This window comes from Sceloporus occidentalis, unplaced genomic scaffold, assembly GCF_023333645.1.
Source record: "Sceloporus occidentalis isolate IW3139 unplaced genomic scaffold, rSceOcc1.0.p SCAF_1, whole genome shotgun sequence".
Taxonomy (NCBI): domain Eukaryota; kingdom Metazoa; phylum Chordata; class Lepidosauria; order Squamata; family Phrynosomatidae; genus Sceloporus; species Sceloporus occidentalis.
In genome coordinates, this window is record NW_028316981.1 from 135,169,431 (window position 1) to 135,190,755 (window position 21,325).

Here is a 21,325-nt window from a genome sequence, read left to right on the forward strand (position 1 = left end):
AAAGCAGTGTGCAGTAATTCTAGCTGCTTTGTTTTGATCTGTGTTATCTGTCTTGCCCATCGATTTCTTGTTTGCCCTCTCCAAGTGCAGCAGAATATACTCATCCACAGTTATGAAACTGTGGGCTGTATTCAAGACTGATGCAGTACCACTGAAGGTTGCTGGTAAATGTGGCATTAGTAAAACTCTCAGTCAAGGCTTTTGTGAGTTTAGCCAAAGGGCAGTTGAATAGAGGTATAGTGGAATGGCAGTGGTAAAGTCAGAACCAAACCACTTTGAATTAACAATGTGATGGGGAGGTAGAGTTCTAAAGCTGATTTTTAATTGTTCCACAAAAATATAGATAGTGAAACGATAAAATATATTATATTCCAACATGACTATTCCTTAGAAGAAGGACTATTGTACTAATAGCCCAAGGTTTGCATGAATAAGGCTTCACGTCCCATCTCTGCCATCACCAATGAAAAGAATCCAGGTACACTCCCCATGAAATCTCAGGCTCACAGTTTGGGTGTTCTCCTGGTTTCAACTCTGAGCCTGAGTGCCCAGGTGTCATCAGGTGGCCAGAAGTGCATTTATACAGTTAAAACTTGTGCACCAGCTGCCTCTATTTCTTGAGATACAGATCTGGCTATGGTGACACATGCCTTGATCACATTCCATTTGGACTATTGTAACACACTCTACCTAGGACTGAGTTTGAAAACTGTTCAGAAACTTCAGCAGGTCCAGAATGCTGCTATACTTTGCCCAGAAACAAACCAGTAGGCAGTAAAGTTGTTTCAATAACTGGCCCAGTAATGGGGCCAGTTATTGAAACGACTTTACTGCCTACTGGTTTGTTTCTGGGCAAAGTACTAGTTATGACCTATACAGCTTAGGTCCAGATTATTTGAAGAACCATATCTCCCAATATGATCTTGCCAGAACACTAAGATATTTGGAGGAAAGCTTTCTCTCTTGGTGAGGACATGAGAGAGAGCCTTCTTATAGCAATAGCACTTAAGCACTCCCTAAGCAGTTTACAAAGTGTAAGCTAATTGTTCCCAACAAGCTGGATATTCATTTTAGCAACCTCGGAAGGATGCAAGCCTGAGTTGAGTTTGAGCCATTAGCTGGTACTGAACTCGCAACCTTGCAGTTTGTGAGTGAGTGGTTTCAAGGCAAGATGTTTTTATTGAAACAGACATTTGATATATAATCATACCAGGATGGTTTTTATAGCATATGTGTGTTTTAGTCATGCTTTTAACTTTTGTATATTTTTGTACTCTTTTTAGATGATTTAAACTTTTAACATTTTTATTGTAATTTTTTTTAAATGTTTTTATCTGTGAACCAACTTGGGTCCCTTCTGAGAGAAACGTAGCATGCAAATGAAATAAATAAATAGAGAGAGAGAGACATGGGAGGAGGGATTCAGTGGCTCAAGGAACCTTTTGAGGGTCTGCTGGGGGTCTGGCAGATACAGAAAGCTCCTGGAAACCCCATGCCATTTACAGGGTGCAACTTTCCACCTCTAAGATAGGTGGAACAGTGATATAATTGAATACTAAGTAGTAGTTGATGTTTATGTTGCTGTATGCCTTCAAGTCAACCTCGACTTATGGCAACCCGATTATAGGGTGTGGCTTTTTGGCATGATTTGTTCACAGGAAATTTACCATGGCTTTCCTTTGAGGCTGACAGAATATAATGTCTAACGTCAACCAGTGTATTTCCATGGCCAAGCAGGGATTCAAATCCTGATCTCCCATAGTCCTAGTCCAATGCTCAACTACACCACACTCAATAATAAGTCACGTTTTTAATTCTAATCCACAGTTTTTTTATGCATGTGGAGCACCGAGCCATGTAGATGTACATTCAAGTAAATAGTTATTGCTAATATGCAATTGATCATATTTATGAGCATACAAAAGAAGTAAAAACAATTGTACTTAGCCCCAAGGAGAATTCAAGTGATATGGATGAAAATTGATTGATTCATTTTGCCCAAATGACAATTTTCCAAAAATACATTGTTGACCAAAATAGATGAACAATCAAATAAACAAACAAAAATTATCAAATAGTACAAAAAATGTAAATCCAATTTGACTAACACTGCCACATGTTGGGTGATATACTGTCATGACACAAATCTCCCAAGAAATAAATCAAAGCAGATGAAAGCCAATTAAAAAATCTTTCTAGTGGGATCAGCAGAAATTTAAGTTAATTTCTTGGAAAATAGAAATGTTGCTACAACCTGGGAGGGATGGTGGAGTACTCTATGTGCTTCAGCTATTATGAGAGAAATGAAATTAATTTATTTTAAAACACAGGAAAAATATAAAATATTCAAGCTTTGAACAAACAGCAGACTAAATAAGGGGGAAAGATTTTCTTCCTCTAGGAGCGATGCTAAGATATCCCAATCAGGAAATAATGCCACAAGTGACAGTGGGTTAGATTAAAACCATCCATTTAAACTCTTGGCAGAAGCAAACCATTGTCCAAGGGAGCAGAAGGGAGTACACTGATGAATGATGCTGGGTAATATGGTGCCAGACTCAGTTTACAAGAAATGAGAGTGCTGTCCATGCAGCCAAATGGGATACCATTTAATTTCTCAGGCAAGGAATGTGGAATGTGCTTGAAGCTACTGTAACATTTGAAAAATGGGCAAAAAGCAGGGGAGACTCAACAGGAGGCACTGTCAGACAACTAATTTACACACACACACACACACACACACACACACACAACCAGTATCATAACTGTTTACATTTTTCAAGGTGATGGCCTTAATTTAAATACTTTTATAGTAGATATATTTTTATATTTTGCAGAAACTGGAGTTTTCGTTAGCATTAAAAATATCAAAGAGCATAAGGGGAGAATATATTACAGTCCTGAAAAATGGTGAAGGAACTGGAAACCATGTCCTATGACTTAGGGAGTCTGGAGAAGAGAAGGTTAAGAGGTGGTATGATAGCCCTGTTTAAATATTTGAAGGGGTGTCATATTGACAGTGGAGTAGGCTTGTTTTCTTGCAGCTCCAGAGAATAGGACCCAGAGCAATGAATTCAAATTGAGATTCCACCTCAACATTAGGAAGAATGTAAGAGTTGTTTGACAGTGGAAGTCACTCCCTCAGAGAGTGGTGGAGTCTCCTTCTCTGGAGGTTTTTAAAAAGAAACAGGATGGACATCTGTCAGGAGTGCTTTGATTCTGTGTTCCTACATATCAAGGGGTTGGACTGGTGGGCCCTTGTAGTCTCTTACAGCTCTGTGATTCTATTGCTACATGTTTTTAAGAAGGATTCTTCAGGAATCCTGCAATATATATGCCGCCCAGTTCTATGAAATTTTCTAAATTCTTCTGATATTTATTTATTTATTTATTTTGGAACTTCCTCATTACAATATGTTTGGATACTTGGACTGCTGGAAATGCCCCATTGAACATAATGGGGCTTGCTCCTGAATAAAAATATATTGTTGCTATTTCAGGTTGCTTTTTTGTCCCGCTTCCTTCAAAGAAATTGTTGTTGTTTTTCTCCCTTTTAGGGTTATTAGCCGAGCGCAAGGACTAAAGCTGGTAGTAGAAACCCTGATGTCATCTCTAAAACCCATTGGCAACATTGTGGTCATTTGCTGTGCTTTCTTCATCATTTTTGGCATCTTAGGAGTCCAGGTAGGCTTTGTGTAGAATTTCCTGGATTCAATAAATTCACAGACCCTCACACATACATATACCTACAGTAAGATGCGTTACTCCATAGGTGCCTATGGAACAAAGAATAAGTAAAAATAATCTTGTAGGCCTCAGAGTTGCTTCATATACATTGTTCTGTAGGGCACCTTGAGTCCCAGTATAGGGGGAAAGGAAAACAAAATGAATTTACTGGTGCTGCTGTTATTTTAGAGATGCATGCAAAATATTTGATCTTACCAATAATAACATAATGTATTCATCTTACAAATGTGTATTTCCAGAATATGCAGGAGGTGTATACAGCCAGGGGAGTGTAGCTGATTGCCTGTAGCTTCCTCTTGCATGTCTCTGTGTAATAGCAAATATATACTTGCTTCTCCGTAGCATACAATGCAGTTCTCAGGCAAAAAGATTCATCATTTTCACAATCTGCCAGGGAGCAGGGGGTGAGGTATAAGGTCACCAAGCAGTATAATTCACATGATAATTTCCTCCAGCCCAATCCAAATGTTGTCTAGAGGAGTACACAAAAGAAAGGTGGGTTGTTGCTTAATCAATTGCCTCTTTTATAGTGGTGACGTAGTAATATATGTTGTCTTTATATTTAATTTATAGGAAAATATATTCATTGAAATAAGCATTGAAAGGCAACTATAATAGATATAAATTGATGTGTACAGTGAATCCTTGTTATATGCTGGGGTTTGGTTCCAAGATCCCCCGTGTATAACAAAATCCGTGTATGCTCAAGTCCCATTAAGTATAATGACATAGCAAAATGGTGTCCCTAATAAAAAATGGAACATCAAGGTAAATTTATACTTTTTTGGAACATTTTCAAACCATGTATGCTTGAATCCGTGTATAAAAAATCTGTGTATAAGAAGGGCCGACTGTATTTGATGAAGTTGGCAAGAGTCCATAAAGGTTCATACCAAATAAAAAGTTTTCATCTTTAAGGTCTCACAAGGCACTCCACTATTATATTCCTATAACTAGAAAACCTCTCTGTTTTCAGAAAGCAATCTCAGATTTAGCGAACATTACATTTATCCCTTCAGACTTCAACGGTTTAGTTATAAGAAGCTTCTAGTGGATCATTCCCAGTCCTTGCCTGTGTCATTTTCCTAATAAACTGATCTTTACAACTACCATAGATTAGACAGCAAGAAATTATGTATCATAGACACTGGGGCAAGGAAAATTAAGAAGAAGGAGGAGGAGGAGGAGGAGGAGAGCTTGATTCTTTAGAGTTTGACACTAACAACAACAACAACAAAAAGTCATTGGCCATAATTGTGAATCCACTTGTGTTTTCAACACAGCCAGCCATCTCAGTACAATATGTGTGCGCCCTCAAATCACCTGAAGACTTATGGCAGCCCCATGAATATCATAGGGTTTTCTTAGATGATGAATACTCAGGACCTTATCACACTGAGATTATTGGAGCTAAGATCAGGGGTGAGTGCGGGTCGAATGATGCGGATTGACGTTATAACATGACTGTTTTATCACACCTGGTTGCCCTTCCGTTACCCTTCCGAACTGAGGGGGAATCCAATCCAAGGCAAGTCACGTGATGCGGATTCAGGGAAAGCGGAGTGAGTGCAAATTGTATTTCCACACTGGTGCATACCATGGGGGATTGAACGATTCGAATTGGGACCCTTGCGCATGCTCAGTGTGGCCCTGAAGGCATCCTGAACCTTTGCACTTCCGGGGTGAAGAAGGGAGCCTGGCTCCACTTTCTCGGGAATGACAGCTATTTCCCCTCCACTTTCTTGGGAATGACAGCTGCACCTTTCTTCCTCCCTTCTATTTTCCCATCCCTGGCAGCCAAATTCAAAGGGTCCTCTGTGTCAGAGCCCCGATACATTTCATCCACATCTACATCTATTCTCCTGTCATTCTCCTCATCTACATCTCTCCTTTCCTTTGTAGCAGTTGCCTTCTCTTAGGTTGCATCCACACTGGGGAAATAATCCAGTTTAACTCCAGTTTAACTATCCTGGCTCAGTGCTATGGAATTCTGGGAACTGCAGTGTCCTGAGACAGTGAGCCTTCTCTGCCAGAGAGCTCTGGTGCCTCAGCAAACTAACAACTTAAATTATTATTATTATTATTATTATTATTATTATTATTATAAAATAATAAATTATTATTATTATTTTAAAAATATAGTATTATTATTATGGGAGCTGGAGTTTGTTGTGGGGTCCTTGGCTCGAGGCTATGGAATTCTGGGAGTTCCATCTTTCCCTCCAGCCTCCTTAATAATAATTTAAGTTATTAGTTTGCTGAGGCACCAGAGCTCTCTGGCAAAGAAGGCTCAATGTCTCAGGACACTACAGTTCCCAGAATTCCATAGCACTGAGCCAGGACAGTTAAGGTGAAGTCAAACCGGATTATTTCCCCAGTGCAGATGCAGAGGCTAACATTCACATGAAACTGGAAAGGGATGGAAGGTAGATTTCAATCCAGATGACAGATGTGAAGGAAAAGAAACATGAGGCTGGAGGGAGAGATGGAACTCCCAGAATTCCATAGCCTTGAGCCAAGGACCCCACAACAAACTCCAACTCCCATAATAATAATACTTTATTTTTAAAATAATAATTTATTATTTTAAAATAATAATAATAATAATAATAATAATAATAATAATAATAATTTAAGTTATTAGTTTGCTGAGGCACCAGAGCTCTCTGGCAGAGAAGGCTCAATGTCTCAGGACACTGCAGTTCCCAGAATTCCATAGCACTGAGCCAGGATAGTTAAACTGCAGTTAAACTGTATTATTTCCCCAGTGTGGATGCAACCTAAGAGAAGGCAACTGCTACAAAGGGACACATACAGATGCACACATCACTGCCACCAACAACAAAGATTTGTAGTTTGGTGAGAAAACAGAGCGCTCTGTCAGGAGGATAGATGTAGATGAGGATGAAATGGATGGGGGCTCTGACACGGAGGATCCTTTTGGGGATGTGTGTGTGTGTGTGTGTGTGTGCGAGAGAGAGAGAGAGAGAGAGAGAGAGAGAGAGGCAGGGAGGGAAGGGGAGAGCGCTCTTCAAGAAGTTGCAGCGAGGAAGAAGAGGGAAGCAGAGACAGAGCTCTAGTGGAGCCCCGGTTGCTCTGAAACCAGAAGGAAATGGGGCAAATTGCAACAGGGCATCATGGGAGATTTGCAACCCAGGGGTCTTGCGATAGTGTTCTGGAGCACCGGCAGATTGGAATTCCACACCAGACCAATCTGCAGTGAGTTCGAACTGACCATCAATGCGAATCCCGTCAATCCACTTATTTAGCGCACTCGCCAAAATGAGGAGCCAGGAAGGATTCAGTTCGGAAGCCTCACGGAAGGAGGACACAAGGGGCTCCCATTGAAAGCAACCAGGTGTGAAAATACATGAACGTTCTAATGTGAATCCGCATCACTCAATTCGCACTGACCCTAGTTCTGAACTAAAAAAAAAACAGTGTGATAAGGTCCTCAGAGATGGTTTTGCCAGTTCCTTCCTCAGTACAATACACCTTGGTAAAAAGATTAAATGTCACCTTGTATGAGATGCATGGCTTTGCATTGATCTCTGTTGTTTGGCTAGCTCAGACAGAGCCCTAAAAGTTTGGCATCTGTTTTTGAGTTCAAATAAAGAGATGATTAAAGGACCCTGTGGGAAAGGAACCCAACCATAGAGACACAAAACATGATAATGCCACTATCTTCTGTCATTCAGTGAAATGGTGGAGGTGTCACAACCTTGCTTGACACAGGCATCCATCATAATAGCGGTCATGCTCTGCCACTTCCTGTTTGCCATTGAGAAAACAACAAAATTAATCATCTAGGGGGTCTTTATAGCTTTCACCCTGTTGATAATCATATTTGGCACTGTTAAAGTCACTGGCTTGGGATCACCAGATTCAGTATAGTATAAATTGTGTGTTTTAACAGTTCTGTTCATAGGAGAAATTCAGTTGATGCAAGAAGGCACACCTACTGCTTTTTGCTTTCACAGGCACAGCAGCCTTGTCTCCTGGCTGTATATTGCCTCAAACATCACAGTCAGTGAGCTTCACAGTACTGTTGTAGGCATGCCTGCAAGAGAGTGGTGATGTGTTCATGTCCTTCTTCAGCATGGTTCAAAGATAGCTGGCTGGGGAAACAGGATAGATCAGCCTTTGGTCTGACCTCAGCAGAATTCTACCTGCCATCTTGGGTGGGTGGGTGTGGGTGGTCTTTTGTTCTTATGCACATTATAGGTTACCTTATTGGTTGAGGCAGTGCGGCACTGAGTTTCATCTGTACAGAAATAGAGCCATAGAGTCATCGGATCATAGAATCAGAAGCGGCCTTATGGGTCATTCAGCTCAACCCCTGCTCAGTTCAGGATATCCAGCTAAAGGATCTCCAGGCTCTTTTTGAAGACATCCAAAGGAGGAAACCCCACCATATCTATAGGCAACTGGTTCCACTGCTGAACCATTCTTACTGTCAAGACGTTCTTTCTAATGTTCACTTGAAATCTACTCTCATATAACTTCATATGGTTTCTTGCTTATAGAAGGGAAATAGATAAGCATGTGTGTATAAATTGTGTGAGCACCTCTAACATTTATTTTCTCCATCACCAGTTGCTTTGGTTCAGGTCATATAGTCCCCAGTGATGAGGGGGAAATGTTAATGCTAAATGAAACAGAATACAAAAACACTAGAAGGGCATACACAGAGGGCCGCAAAGCCATTTTTGAGTGGGACACATGACCCCACATTCTTGAAGCCAAAAGTGATATTTGGTCACTTCTGGTTGTTATTTTTTATTTCCCTAGACTGTTTCTGGCTGTGGTCCCCAAAACAGATATTTAATGCACAATTGCAACTGTAGAGGGATTTTGCAACCTAAAATTATGGTGGTTTAGCTTATATTTTAAACTTGGGCTTTAGGAAGAAGGCTAAAGTGTCGGAGTGGTGGTGGTGCCGGGGGCATTGGAAGAGATCCAAGGGCAGCAGAATTCACACCCACAGTGTAGATGGAGATCCTCTATTAGCCCACTATCACAAAATATCCTTCTTTTGTGATATTTTGACCTCTAAATAGAAACCCAATGTAGAAGAAGAATTTTGTATGGATGGAAGGAGTCCATCCAAAAGTCATTAAAAGTCTGCTAATTCTTCAGGTGTTGATATTTTTTCCATAACTACCCTCAAAACTCTAAACATTATTATGAAGGTTTTTCATAGCACCATGTAGACCTGTGGAAGTTTTGCTCATCACAATGGGCCAGATTAAAAACCTATTTTGACAAGCATCCTCTTTACCACACTGACCACCAGAATACCCATGGGAAGCTGACAAATAGGAGATGAAGGCCTTCTGGTATAGTGTTCCAGCTTCTGATATTGAGAAGCTGGCTGGTTGGATCCTGGACCTAGTAACTGTAATGACCAGTAGCCATCACTGATAGTCTGATCCTCTATGAATGTTTCATCTCTTTTAAAAATTGTTGAAGTTGGTGAAAATGCCTTTTTTCAGGAAGAGAATTCTGTAATGTATCGATGTACTATGTAAAGAAGGGCAACCTCTTGCATTTCCTGTGGGTATATCCACATTCCAGAAGTAAAGCCGTTTGACAGAAAATAGAAAGCATTTTAATTACCATAACTCCATCCTACAGATCCTGGGATTTGTAGTTTGGTGAGGCACCAGAGTATTCTGACAGACCAAGCTGTATTCCTCACCAAACTACAAATCCCAGGATTTTACCAGATGTAGCCATGCCAATTAAAGTGATGTCAAACTGCTTTATTTCTGCAGTGTGCACACATCCTGAATTTCCCACCATTTGACTTCCTTGTATAACTCCACGTTCTGGATTTATGAGAGAGGGAGGAAAACTCTTCTCTTATTACTTTATCTGATGTTACTCTCCCACCCACCTCCAGCCTGTTAAATACATGAACTGAGTGATCCATTTTATTTGATTTGGTCATTTTAGCGATTTACATACCACCTTTTAATGAAATGGATTCACAGTGGATTCACAAATGCATAAAAATAACCAAACAAAAGTTATAACTCATTAAATATCCAAAGGTCAAAGGAGCAGTAAAACCATTATAAATAAATAAGAGAAGTGGCATAAAACAGCTAAAGAATTTACAGGGGGAGAGAATAACAGCATAACGTAATTCATGCAAAACCAGAGTAATTAAAATCTTTTGAACCTTGTGCCAGAAGCTCAAGGGAAGGGCAGGCATTTCTGGAGAGGGCATTCCATAAATGGTAGAGCATGATTGCCATTCCATAGAGGTACAGCATGATTGCCTATAGGGCCCATTCCAAATCTGTGATTCTGTGGGGTCAGCTGAGCGAAAACTTCAGAATTATCTTATAACTGGGCATTCTCTGTCAGTTACTTACAGCAATTCATTTACCACTTTTCCTTTTCACAGTTATTCAAAGGGAAGTTTTTTGTCTGCCAGGGGGAGAATACGAGGAACATCACCAACAAGTCTGACTGTGCAGAAGCCAGCTATAAATGGGTCCGGCACAAGTATAATTTTGATAATCTCGGCCAGGTATTGATGGAATGGTAATCTGCTTCTTTGCTCCTTTATTTCCTTGATTCAAAACAAATGTGAAGTATTCTTACAGATATTGAAGCTTACCGTGTGCATTTAAAAGGTCCCCATTATACTATTCACAAGTCTGCATTTTCAATATCAAGTGCATCCACCATGTGACTACTTGACAGCTACATAGCAAACCACATATTTCTCACAAAAAGCCTTGTCTTGTGAAACTGGACACCATGTACCCAGCATATCCTAATATCTCCATTCATTTGCAAACTGCCATTGGAAACCATCCATTTTTAGTAGCATGGCAGGGACTAATTAGAAGTGAGCAGTGGAAGCCTAGAGGGTGGAATAGTCAGTCGGCTGTTTCCCTGCTTCTTCAGTTAACCCTTTTTATGGTTACCTTGCTAGCAAGATGAAACAGCAAGCAAAGTGCATAAACAAAGAAAACAGCAGAGTTGTACTGCACTCAGTAAATTAAACACTTTACTCAAATATAATGTAATGCTCTGTTTCCTCTTGCTTTTCTAGGCCCTAATGTCTCTGTTTGTTTTGGCCTCCAAAGATGGGTGGGTTGACATCATGTATGATGGATTGGATGCTGTAGGAGTGGATCAGCAGGTAAGTGTTCCTAGAAATCACAGAGACAGAGATGGCTCGTTGCTTAGCAAAAATTACTGCAGATATGTGTACTGTCATAGATACAGAAAGGTCCAGTCCTGCTTTGCACATATGTTGAACCTTGTTTCATAGACCCTGCTGCAGTAATATTTTAATGATCTCTTCTGTTTTGCAGCCAATCATGAACTATAATCCTTGGATGCTCCTCTACTTCATATCTTTCCTGCTGATAGTTGCCTTCTTTGTCCTCAACATGTTTGTGGGAGTCGTGGTTGAAAATTTTCATAAGTGTCGCCAACATCAGGAGGAGGAGGAAGCTAAGAGGCGAGAAGAGAAGAGACTCAAACGGCTGGAGAAAAAGAGAAGGAGTAAGGAGAAACAGATGGCTGGTCGGTAGTCTTTCCACATCTTTCTGAGTCCTGCTTGACCTTTGACAGTTTCCTCATATCTCCCTGCCTAGCACTTGACGCAGATTACTCCCAAAAGCATGTCCAGCTATGAAATTTGCATGAAGGATCTAGCACTGGCATAAACTAAGCAAAAGGCCATGGAAACAGAGCAATGGCTGCATGATTTGCAACTATAGTATGCTAGTTGAATTAAAACATTGTAATTTTCAAAGATCTATCATTTTCATTGCCCAGTTTAGCATTACGCAAATAATGTCAGATGTGAAAACAAACAGTTCCAGAACAGGCCAAGGATCTTCAGCATGTTACGCACTGTTGCTGTTAATTAGCTTCACTATTTGGTTTATTACAGCCTTGTAATGTCACAGGGAAATCAATTGGCAATTTTTAAGCTAGTTTACATAAAGATTCATGAAATTACATTGTGAATTCAAGGATGTAATAACAAAGCAGCCTTGCTTAAGAAATGCTTGAAAATATAGTGCATTTACTTGAGAAATACAGATTCTTTTTCTTTTTTAAAAAAAAATGAAATTGCCCAAATGAAATTAAGTCAATTTGGAGTAAATCCACTGACACATAAATGTGATGGACTGCTTAAAATACTTTTTAAAAAATATTTTTATACATTCATGAGACTTCTTGGAAATCTGAGAAACTTCACATACTGTCTTTTTTTAACCTCAGTTTCTGTTTGATTAAAAAAGCAGGAAATAATGCTCAGGTCAGAGGTCACAGGTCAGAGGAACTCTCCTCCATTTTGCATGCCTTCTATTTTGCTTGGATTTTTTTTCCTTTTAAGTGTCCATTTGTTTGTTCATGGTACCACTTTTGTTACTTTCACCTTTAAATGTTTTCATGGCTGTCCTCTCCCCCCAATTATCTCTTTCACGTTTATTTCACTCCTTTTGGTCCAACATTATTAAATCTGTAGGAGTCTTTGTTGTTGTTGTTTAATTATCTTAACAGTCAGTGAAATTTCTGATGTGTTTCTCTATATGCTCCTTCTGTAAGTTTAAGAAGATGATACCATGATGTTTGAAAGCTGCGTTAATCAGACACTTTATCCATCTCTGCTGGATTCTGAAAAACTTTTTTAAAAGTTGAAGGATATAGTCTAATTACATTTATTTGAACGAAAGGATTCCATTTCAGACGTTTAAAATCAAGCCACAATGACACAGTGGCTTCTTACTGAGTTTGGCAAAACTGTTGTGTTGTGAAGTAAGAGGTATCCATTACAAGCTATGAGACTGTATGGTACTCTGGAAACAATGACATTAATTTGTCCAGATGCATGTATGCACAATTTCTTATGCATATGTCTTAGGATAGTTGCCTTTTTTTACCCAATGTCCATGGGTTTGTACAAATGATGCTTCCCATTGCACAAACAGATATAAAATTTGAAGGGGCTGGCTGAAGATATTATTGTTAGTGTATTTACAGATACTACATCAGTGAAAAACATCCATGCAGTTTAAATTCTGCTGGTGTAGTATCTGCAAATGCTTTAGTGAAAATAACTGCAATTTATGTCAGAAGCATGGCAAGGAGGATAAACATACAAACAAAACACATTTTTGTGCAGAAAGGCAGTATGGAAATCTACCCTTGGTCTCTCAGTGAAGGCACATACTCTTCCAAGTTTTGATGTCAAATGCACATTACTTTTATAAAACGGTAACATAATCATGAAAAGTAAAACAACAGTTAGAAGAGCCCCTCAGGGAGGATTTAAGAAGGAAGGCGAAAGGTCCTGCATAAAGAAATGTAAGCACTGAGACACATATGCAAAGCAAATGCACTCCTGTGGAGTCTTAAACAATACTACAGGTCTAAACCAAACTAGGAGCTTTATCACACTAGGGGAGATCCCACAGGAAAATGGGAGTTAAACGTGATTTAAAGTACATTTGAATTTAAACCAAACTTGCAAATTTGGTTAGTTTATCACATTAGGGACTGCCCAAGTGAAATAACGTGAAGTTAATCCAAATGCAAAGCAGAGAAAAACAGCAGGTTTTTTTTAACTTTCGGATTGCCAGTTTTCTCTACTTTGCATTCGGATTAACTTTGCATTATTTCACGTTAACTGTGATGCCGTGTGATAATCTAGTTTAATTCCCGTTTTCCCGTGAAATCTCGCTAGTGTGATAAACTCCTAGGTCTGGTATAGTAGGAACCTGTGTGAAACATTAAAATGGTGTGCCACGTCTCACCACCACCACCACCACACACATAAGGCCTACCTTCCTCTATACTTTTTTGTTTTTGTGTTTTTCAGTGGGTCTCAGCCCAGGACTTTATTCACTGTCTCATTCCTTCTTTATGTACTGTCCCACTAGATTCCTTCCTTGTCCCCTTTTCTGCCACAGGCTTAAGTTGCCTGTTCATTGCCTATTATTGTTCAGCTTCTCTTTGAACTCTTACAACAAGAGTAGAGGACCTCTTTGAATTCAGTTAATTCTCTGGAAGAGAAATATACATTTCCCAGTAGACAGCACCAAAGGCAAATGCTCGGACCAAAACTACCAGTATATTTTAGATTCAGGCCCTCTCTTCCAGTGGCTTAAAAGAGGAATTTCTGTTTGTTTGTTTTTTAAATGGGGGAAAAAAGCATGCAGAAACTGAGAAATCCCAAAATGATGGTGACTTGGGGGTGGGAAGCATGTACCTCTGGGAAAGTCTAAGAAGCTCTACTGTGACCTTAGGAAGGCTGGGTTCACCTCAAGAGTCTGAGGTTCCCTCTCCCTGGCCTACAATGTTATCCCCCCCCCCTCCTTTCATGTGCTCCTGAGTAGCAGAAGCATATATACAGACAACATTCCCTATCCAACTTGTCCTGAATCAAACACTTTATCTTAGCTATGTAGCTACCCCATGCCAAGGCCAGTCGTCAGGGTCCAGGAAGAGCAGGCATCACATCAGTTGACATGTAATTCACAAATATACTTATCACAGATATATATACTTACTCTTTTGTTCAGAAAATGGTTTACATTGTTATTTTTAATTTTAATAGTATGAGAGTATTTGAACTCTTGGATAGTAATAAATTGCATTACAGACACTATAATGTACATGAATTAACTGCTGATTGTGTTTATAAACACACAAATTTCACACATTAAATGTAAAGATAAACTATAGCTAAGTTAATATTGTGACACACATTACATAGGTCAGGCTGATTGTGTATTCTGCTTTCCTGAGTTTGAAAATGAATTTAAGTAAGGATTTAATACATGCTACAATACTATAAACGTCATTCATAAACCTCAGAATGATGATCCCCACTAATGAGACTCATTATGAATGGCTGGAACAAATGTGGTGAGAGTTTAATTGCTTCTTCCCCCAAAGAAATATATTGAAAGCGTTTTCACCTAATACATGTTTCCATTTGCGATTAATAATTCCTTGGAAATTAATTTCACATTGTCTTTTATTGTTCCTTTTTAAAGTAAATCACTACCTTTTTAAAGAAACCAATTTCACATTAGCTATAATTGTTATTTTCAAAGACATCTCTTTTACTTTCTCACTTTTCTTTTAAAATTCATGAAAAATGCTGACAATCTGCCTTTCCCTTTGGATGTGAGAGAGCTGCAGTTCAACACATCCAGAATGTACTTGGTTGAGGAAGGGTACATTAAATTACAGAGAGAAACAGTCTATTTGGCAGGGGTGGAGTGCAAATGGGTAATTTCCTACAAACATGCCTCATAACCAACTCTCTGCACAAAAGTCCATCTGTGTATTCAGTTATTCAGAATGTATGAAGGTAAAGATAGGACATTGTGGTCCTCGAGAAAGTTGCTGGACTCCAGCATTCAGCATATTTCCTCACTGGCTATGCTGGCTAGTAGTGATGGGAATTGCAGTCAACCACATATGGAGGGCCACATGTTTCCCACCCTCAGTATATGGAAAAGTAACAGCAAGATAGTCTACTGAGGTATGGGAAACTATTACAAAAGATACTGCCATGTAGACCAGGGTATGGAGAAATCTCTGGTCTGCAAGTGTTCAAAATCAGGCCTGCAGAGGCGCCTAGGTCAACCTTGCCACTGAAAAGTTTTACAAAGGAGAAGAATCTACACTGTTACCTTATTTTATTCATTTTATATATTTATTTCCTTTATTTGTATATCACCTTCCTTCCAGGCTGGGACCCAAAGCAGATTCCACAACAAATTAAAAACATTTACAACAAGTTTTGAAACCAACTTTAAAACACCACATTAGCACAATATAAAACTGATTAAAAATTATACAAAAGTTAAAAACAGGTAAAACATAAATCTGTATTAAAAATGTTGCCTGCTTAACCATTAAAAGTTTGTTTAAATTAAAAATGTTTTTTGCTTGGCGAAAGAAAAGCAGGGAGACGGCCAGCCTAGGCTTCCATGGAAGGAAGTTGCAGATGGTGGGAGCAGCAACCAAAAAGGCTCTCTCTCATGTCCTCGCTATCTTCAGTCAGTGATCTGTGGCAACTATGGAGTGTCCATCTCATACACTGTGCCATTCTGTTCAGGATGACTAGCAGCATATAAAACTAGCTTAGCAGCTGCAGGAACCACCTGAGATTGGGACTCTGCATGCTCTTGCATATGTTGGCCAATTTGTCTCCTCCTCCCAAATCCCCAGAGGAAGTATCAGCAGACCTGGCCAAGCTGTTGGGTGCCATTTTCCAGGCACCAGATGAGCCCTAGCCTTATCAGCTGAGAGCATTTCACTCTTCCCCTGACTTTGCCACACAAAGAAATGGATGAATGTGTTCATCTATGTCCTAGCTATGGCGTACCCTTCAACATCTCACAAATGAAAACCAGGACATATAAGGCCTGGCAACATCAGAGTATGTTCAAGATAACAAAAGTTATTAAGAATAAAGAATCCATAAGCTAGAAGAGATTGCAGGAATTTGCTTTTGCCTGAGCTACTGGGAAAGACAAGTTTCTGCCCCTCCTCTCCTCGCCCAGTTCATGGAGTGCAAAAGGCTTTTTTTCACTTTGAACTCTGCTTGTAGCAGTTTAAGTATAAAAGACAAAGGGGGCAAGTGGAAGAAGGAGAGATAAACTGGGACATTTTAAAAGCAGCTGAAAAAGTGGGACAACAGAGAGTTAATTGAGACTGTTCCCCCCCCCCCCCCCCCACACACACACAGTTGGGACAGTTAGAGGATATGTGATTAGCTGCAGTTATAGAGCCAATGTCTTGCAGTGGTTTGAATGCTGGAATGGGACTCTGGACACCAGGGGTTGATTCCCACTCAGCCATGAAACCCACTGGGTGACCTTGGGCAAGTCACATGCTCTCAGCCTCAGGGGAAGGCAATGTCAAACCTCCTCTGAACAAATCTTGCCAAGAAAACCCCATGATAGGGTTGCCTTTGAGTCGCCATAAGTCGGAAATGACTTGAATATGACAACAATAGTTCCAGGCTTTTCTCTCTCAAGATAGATAGCTTTGCAATTAAATGTTTCCTTTCTGGTTTGTCAAAAGTAACAAACATTATTTTTAAAATTATGTGTTGACAAGAGCATCAGAATGCTTTTAGCTGCTGTACAAGACACTTTCTCTTCCTATCATTGTTGCCTCAAGCATTTTTAAAACAAATTGTTACTGGACATCCATTCTCCCAGTCAAAAGGTTTATGATTGGAAGCTTCTCCACTACATATAACCCTGACATTTAGATTTTGTTGAAAATGATTTTTGAAAGAAAGAAAGAGCTGCAAAAACATTTACACGTGTCATTTGCCTAGCAACTTTATTCTCCTGCCCACTACCAGAAAATAACTGAATTAAAAAGTAGAAAAATCCTTAAAACTCTTAGCAAAGATTTTTTTAAAAAAAACAGTTTAAAATGCAGCTGATCTAGGATTGCAAAAGATATATATTTGGGGTTTTGTTTTTTGTTTTGTAGTAACTTGAAGGAGGCCTTAAAACAGAAGTAAAAATCATGCGATGTACAGATTAAAATTGTCTTCATTGTGTGTCCAAAAGCCAGGAGTAGGTGTGCATTTGGGCACACAACTATTATTTTAAAACACCATGAACACCACTACAGAGCATAAGGTGCAGCACTTGAACCATACAGTGATCTTCCTACAACAGCATTTAATGAGGACATGACCCCATAATTATAAAATAAAACTTCTCCCCAAAAAGCCACATTTTGCTTTGTTAAGTTATAATCATACATAACTTATTTATGCCTTAGATATTATCAAATGAATCAATTATAAGCAATTAGTTATTTGTACCTAGTTACTTCTGAAAGCTGCCTGGAAACCTGCAGAGTAGTTCTGATGAAGGAGCGGATGGAGACAAATATTGGACAGGAGGAACTGTTACTTTTTGGACTACTGCCCCCAGAATCTCTACATTTCCATTTTGGCTGGGAATGTCTGTGAATTGTATTCCAAAAAGTAATAATATTTTTCTTAGCTCTGGAATAGAAATATATATATATAAATACCACTTCATCTTGCCAACTCTACTACAGTTGGAGTACTTTTTGATGTCACATATTTTTAAGTGAGTAAAATATTTCTATAAACATTTAATTCTAGATAACCTGTTAATCTTTCAATTTGTTGAAGCTGGAGTAAGCGGCATGAAATCAATGCTATAGTGAAGAAGTTTCCCTGTCTCCATCTGCCTCTAGCACACAGGGCAAGAATCAGGCCAATTAAGCTTGTGCAACAGTTTTCTGTCTTGGTTCCAATATTCCCATGCAATTAGATAATTATTCAAGTCCAAACTAATCCTGGCAGAGCCCGGCTGACTTTAATGGGGTTTCATGGTGACAATTTTTAGGCCAAATAACTTGAGGAATGCAGGCACCTCATGCCTTCCTTTGAAAATTCATTCTGCATTCATGTTCTCTTCTGATTATAACATATCCCAAATGGCACACTGACACTGTCAGTACTTTACTGACTGAGAACAAGGAAGGCATGAGGTATGATTTCATAGAATCAGAGAATCAAAGAGCTGGAAGAGACCACAATGGCTCCCCAGTCCAACCCGCTGCCATGCAGGAATACACAGTCAAAGCACTCCCAACAGATGTCCATCCAACCTCTGTTTAAAAACCTCCAAAGAAGGAGATTCCACCACACTCCAAGAAAGTGTATTCCCCTGTCAAACAACTGTCATAATCAGGAAGGTCATCCTAATAGTTAAGTACAATCTGTCTTCCTGTAGTTTTAATCCATTGCTCCATATCCTAGTCTTTGGAGCAACAGAAAACAAACTTGCTTCATTGAGGGCTTTCTTTTCCCCAGTGCTGTTATGGAATATAATAATCCCCATGTTATTCACTTGTAACACTGAGATCAATTTAAGGCTGTATTAGTTTATGAGAGAAGACAATTTCTCCCTTCATTTGCTATTATTTCAGAACAGAGAAGAATTTCCAGTCCTATTTCATTTCTCACACATTAATATACTCAATTTTTAAAAAAATCAACTATAATGGAACATTCGCTGGGGTTAGGGGTGAAGGACCCCCATGAATGTGGAAGAACTACAAATAAAAGAAACAGCATTCTTTTTACCTAGGAGAACACCACTCTAAGAATCTCTAGGTCCTCCAGTGCAACTCTGTGGTCAATATCTCCCAGATATTGATCATAGAATCATGCTGAAGGACCTACAAATTCCTAGAGAAGTGTTTTCTTTAGGAATTTCTTAGTTCTCCAGCACAACTCTATGTTCAGCTTCCAGTAGAATTGCACTGGAGGACTTAGAGATTCATAGAGAGAACATATTAATCAAAACTCAAATAATCAAAACTGTAAAAGTCAAAGCTGCAAATGGGGAGGGCCAACTGTAGTTCTCTGTTCCCTAGGGCTGATTTGGGTTTGGGTAACTTGGGTGAGGCTACATCTGCATTGCAGAAATAATGGAGTTTGACACTGCTTTAACTGTCATGGCTCAATACTGTGTAATTTTGGGATTTGTAGTTTGTTGTGACACCAGAGCTCTCTGATAGAGAAGGCTAAATACTGTATCTTACAAAACTACAAATCCCAGAATTCCATAGCATTGACCCAAGGCAGTTAAAATGAAGTCAAACTGACTTCCGGGAAAGATGGCAGAGTGAAAGCTGCAACTCGCAGTAGCAGGTGAGGTAGCTGCATCGCTTATAGTATTTTTGGTGTGGGAAAATCACTCCCCCCGGTAAAGGGGACTCGGGCGGGCCCGCGGGGTTCTCCAGGGACCATCGGATTTTGCAGAGGGAGCCCCCAAAGGGGCTTTTTGTGGAGGATCAGTGGCGAGAAGGAGGACGAGGGCAAACCGCGACTATAAGCAGGGCGCAAGCAAGCCCCGTCGGCCCAGATTTTAGGGGAAAGACAAGAAGACAAAGGTTGAGAGGAAAGAAGCTGTTGCTGGGGATTGAGATCCTCATCAAATATACTTTATCGGAGGTAAAGAGGAGGAAAGTTGGAATCGGAGAAGGTCAAATCTAAGACTATAAAATAATAAGAAGGAAGAATGAGTGGACAGTGGAAGGGGATTTACAAACCGAGGGAGAAGCAACCCAGCCGGCAGCTTGGAGTAAGGGAGAGGAGGGAAGACTGTGGGTGCAGAAGAGAAGAAGGAGTGAAGGAGAAGCAGACCGGGAGGAGAAGAAAATGATAAAAGAGTAGGGGGAGAAAGAAAAGACATTGGACTACGAAGAGATGAAGATAACAGCAGACCAGGAGGAGGAGAAGACGACAACAGACCAGGAGGAGAAGAAAACGACATCGGACCAGGAGGAGAAGAAGACGACAACGGACCAGGAGGAGAAGACGACAACGGACCAGGAGGAGAAGAAGACAGCAATGGACCAGGAGTAGAAGAAGACAACAACGGATCAGGAAGAGAAGAAGACAATTTTTGGATTGGGAAGAGAGGTAGAGGACACCAGGACTTAAACTTACTGCTCAGCGTTTTCAAGGTCAGGCACCGCGTGTAAGGAAGGGAAGTGAAGGGACAGGAACAGGAAGTGGCTCCCAGCTAGAGAAAAGAGTGGAGGCAAGAAAGATCGGGTAGAGAGTTAACAGGAGGGAAAAAAGGAAACGACATCAAGCGGCGAGGAGATATAACTACACTTGGAAATAGAAATAAGGAACTGGAGGAGAATTTCAGTTTATATAAGAAATAGAGCGACACGTGGTGGTGAGGAGGAATAACAACATTGACACTGATAATAAAGGACTTTAAAATGATGACTAGAGGACAAGAAAAGGAGAAAAAGATGATGCAAGGTGTGGAAGCAAGGCAGATGCTGCCGTGAAGACCCTCAGTGGAACTTAAAACTGCAGACTCTAACTGGAAGATATTAGAGGCAATACAAAAAATAGAGACAAATATAAGACAAGAAATCAAAGACTCTAGAGATGAACTAAGGGCAGACTTTAAGAAAGACATGGAAGATTTAAAAAACACAATGGCAGAACTATCGGAAGATATGAAAGGAATTAAGAAGAAAGTGAGTAAACTGGAAGTGAAAACTGAGGAGTTAGAGAGAGTAACGCAAGAATTAACTTTGGCACAAGCACAAGAAAAAGATCAAAATAAAATAAAGGAGATGAAGGATAGAAGGAAATGCATTAAAATAAGAGGCTTAAAGGAGAAATACAATGAGAACCTATATGATAAAGTAGTTCCAGTGCTAGCAAATTTGATAGAGTGCCAACCAGAATTTTTGGACTTGGACGTGGATAAAATCTTTAGGGTAAACCCAGTTGCAGCCAAAAACAGGAATTTGCCACGGGACATTGTGGTTTATTTTACAAGAGAGAGAGTGAAAGATAGAATAATTCAGGAAAGCTATAAAAAGAAAATTACTGTAGATGGCAACGAAATTCAAATTTTTAAAGACATACCTGGTGACGTTTTGAGGAGGAGAAGAGACTATTCAAATTTAACAAGAGTGCTGCAAATAAAGAACATAAGATGTAAGTGGGAGCTGCTAGAGGGAGTTTCCTTCATGTGGAGGC

The 21,325-nt window shown here is 39.7% G+C and overlaps 1 protein-coding gene across 11 annotated transcripts in view; it reads left to right on the forward strand.

Annotated features, from left to right (window-relative positions):
- CACNA1G (calcium voltage-gated channel subunit alpha1 G) overlaps positions 1–21,325 on the forward strand; it is a 270,365-nt gene that overhangs the window by 171,776 nt on the left and 77,264 nt on the right. For 7 of the 11 annotated variants that reach the window (XM_089537162.1, XM_089537177.1, XM_089537228.1 and 4 more), the window contains 4 exons: positions 3,558–3,684; positions 10,163–10,288; positions 10,820–10,909; positions 11,085–11,298. In XM_089537162.1, the coding sequence (XP_089393288.1) occupies positions 3,558–3,684; positions 10,163–10,288; positions 10,820–10,909; positions 11,085–11,298 (557 nt within the window). The remainder of the gene's footprint in view (positions 1–3,557; positions 3,685–10,162; positions 10,289–10,819; positions 10,910–11,084; positions 11,299–21,325) is intronic. The other 4 variants (XM_089537170.1, XM_089537202.1, XM_089537209.1 and 1 more) reach the window with 1 other exon arrangement.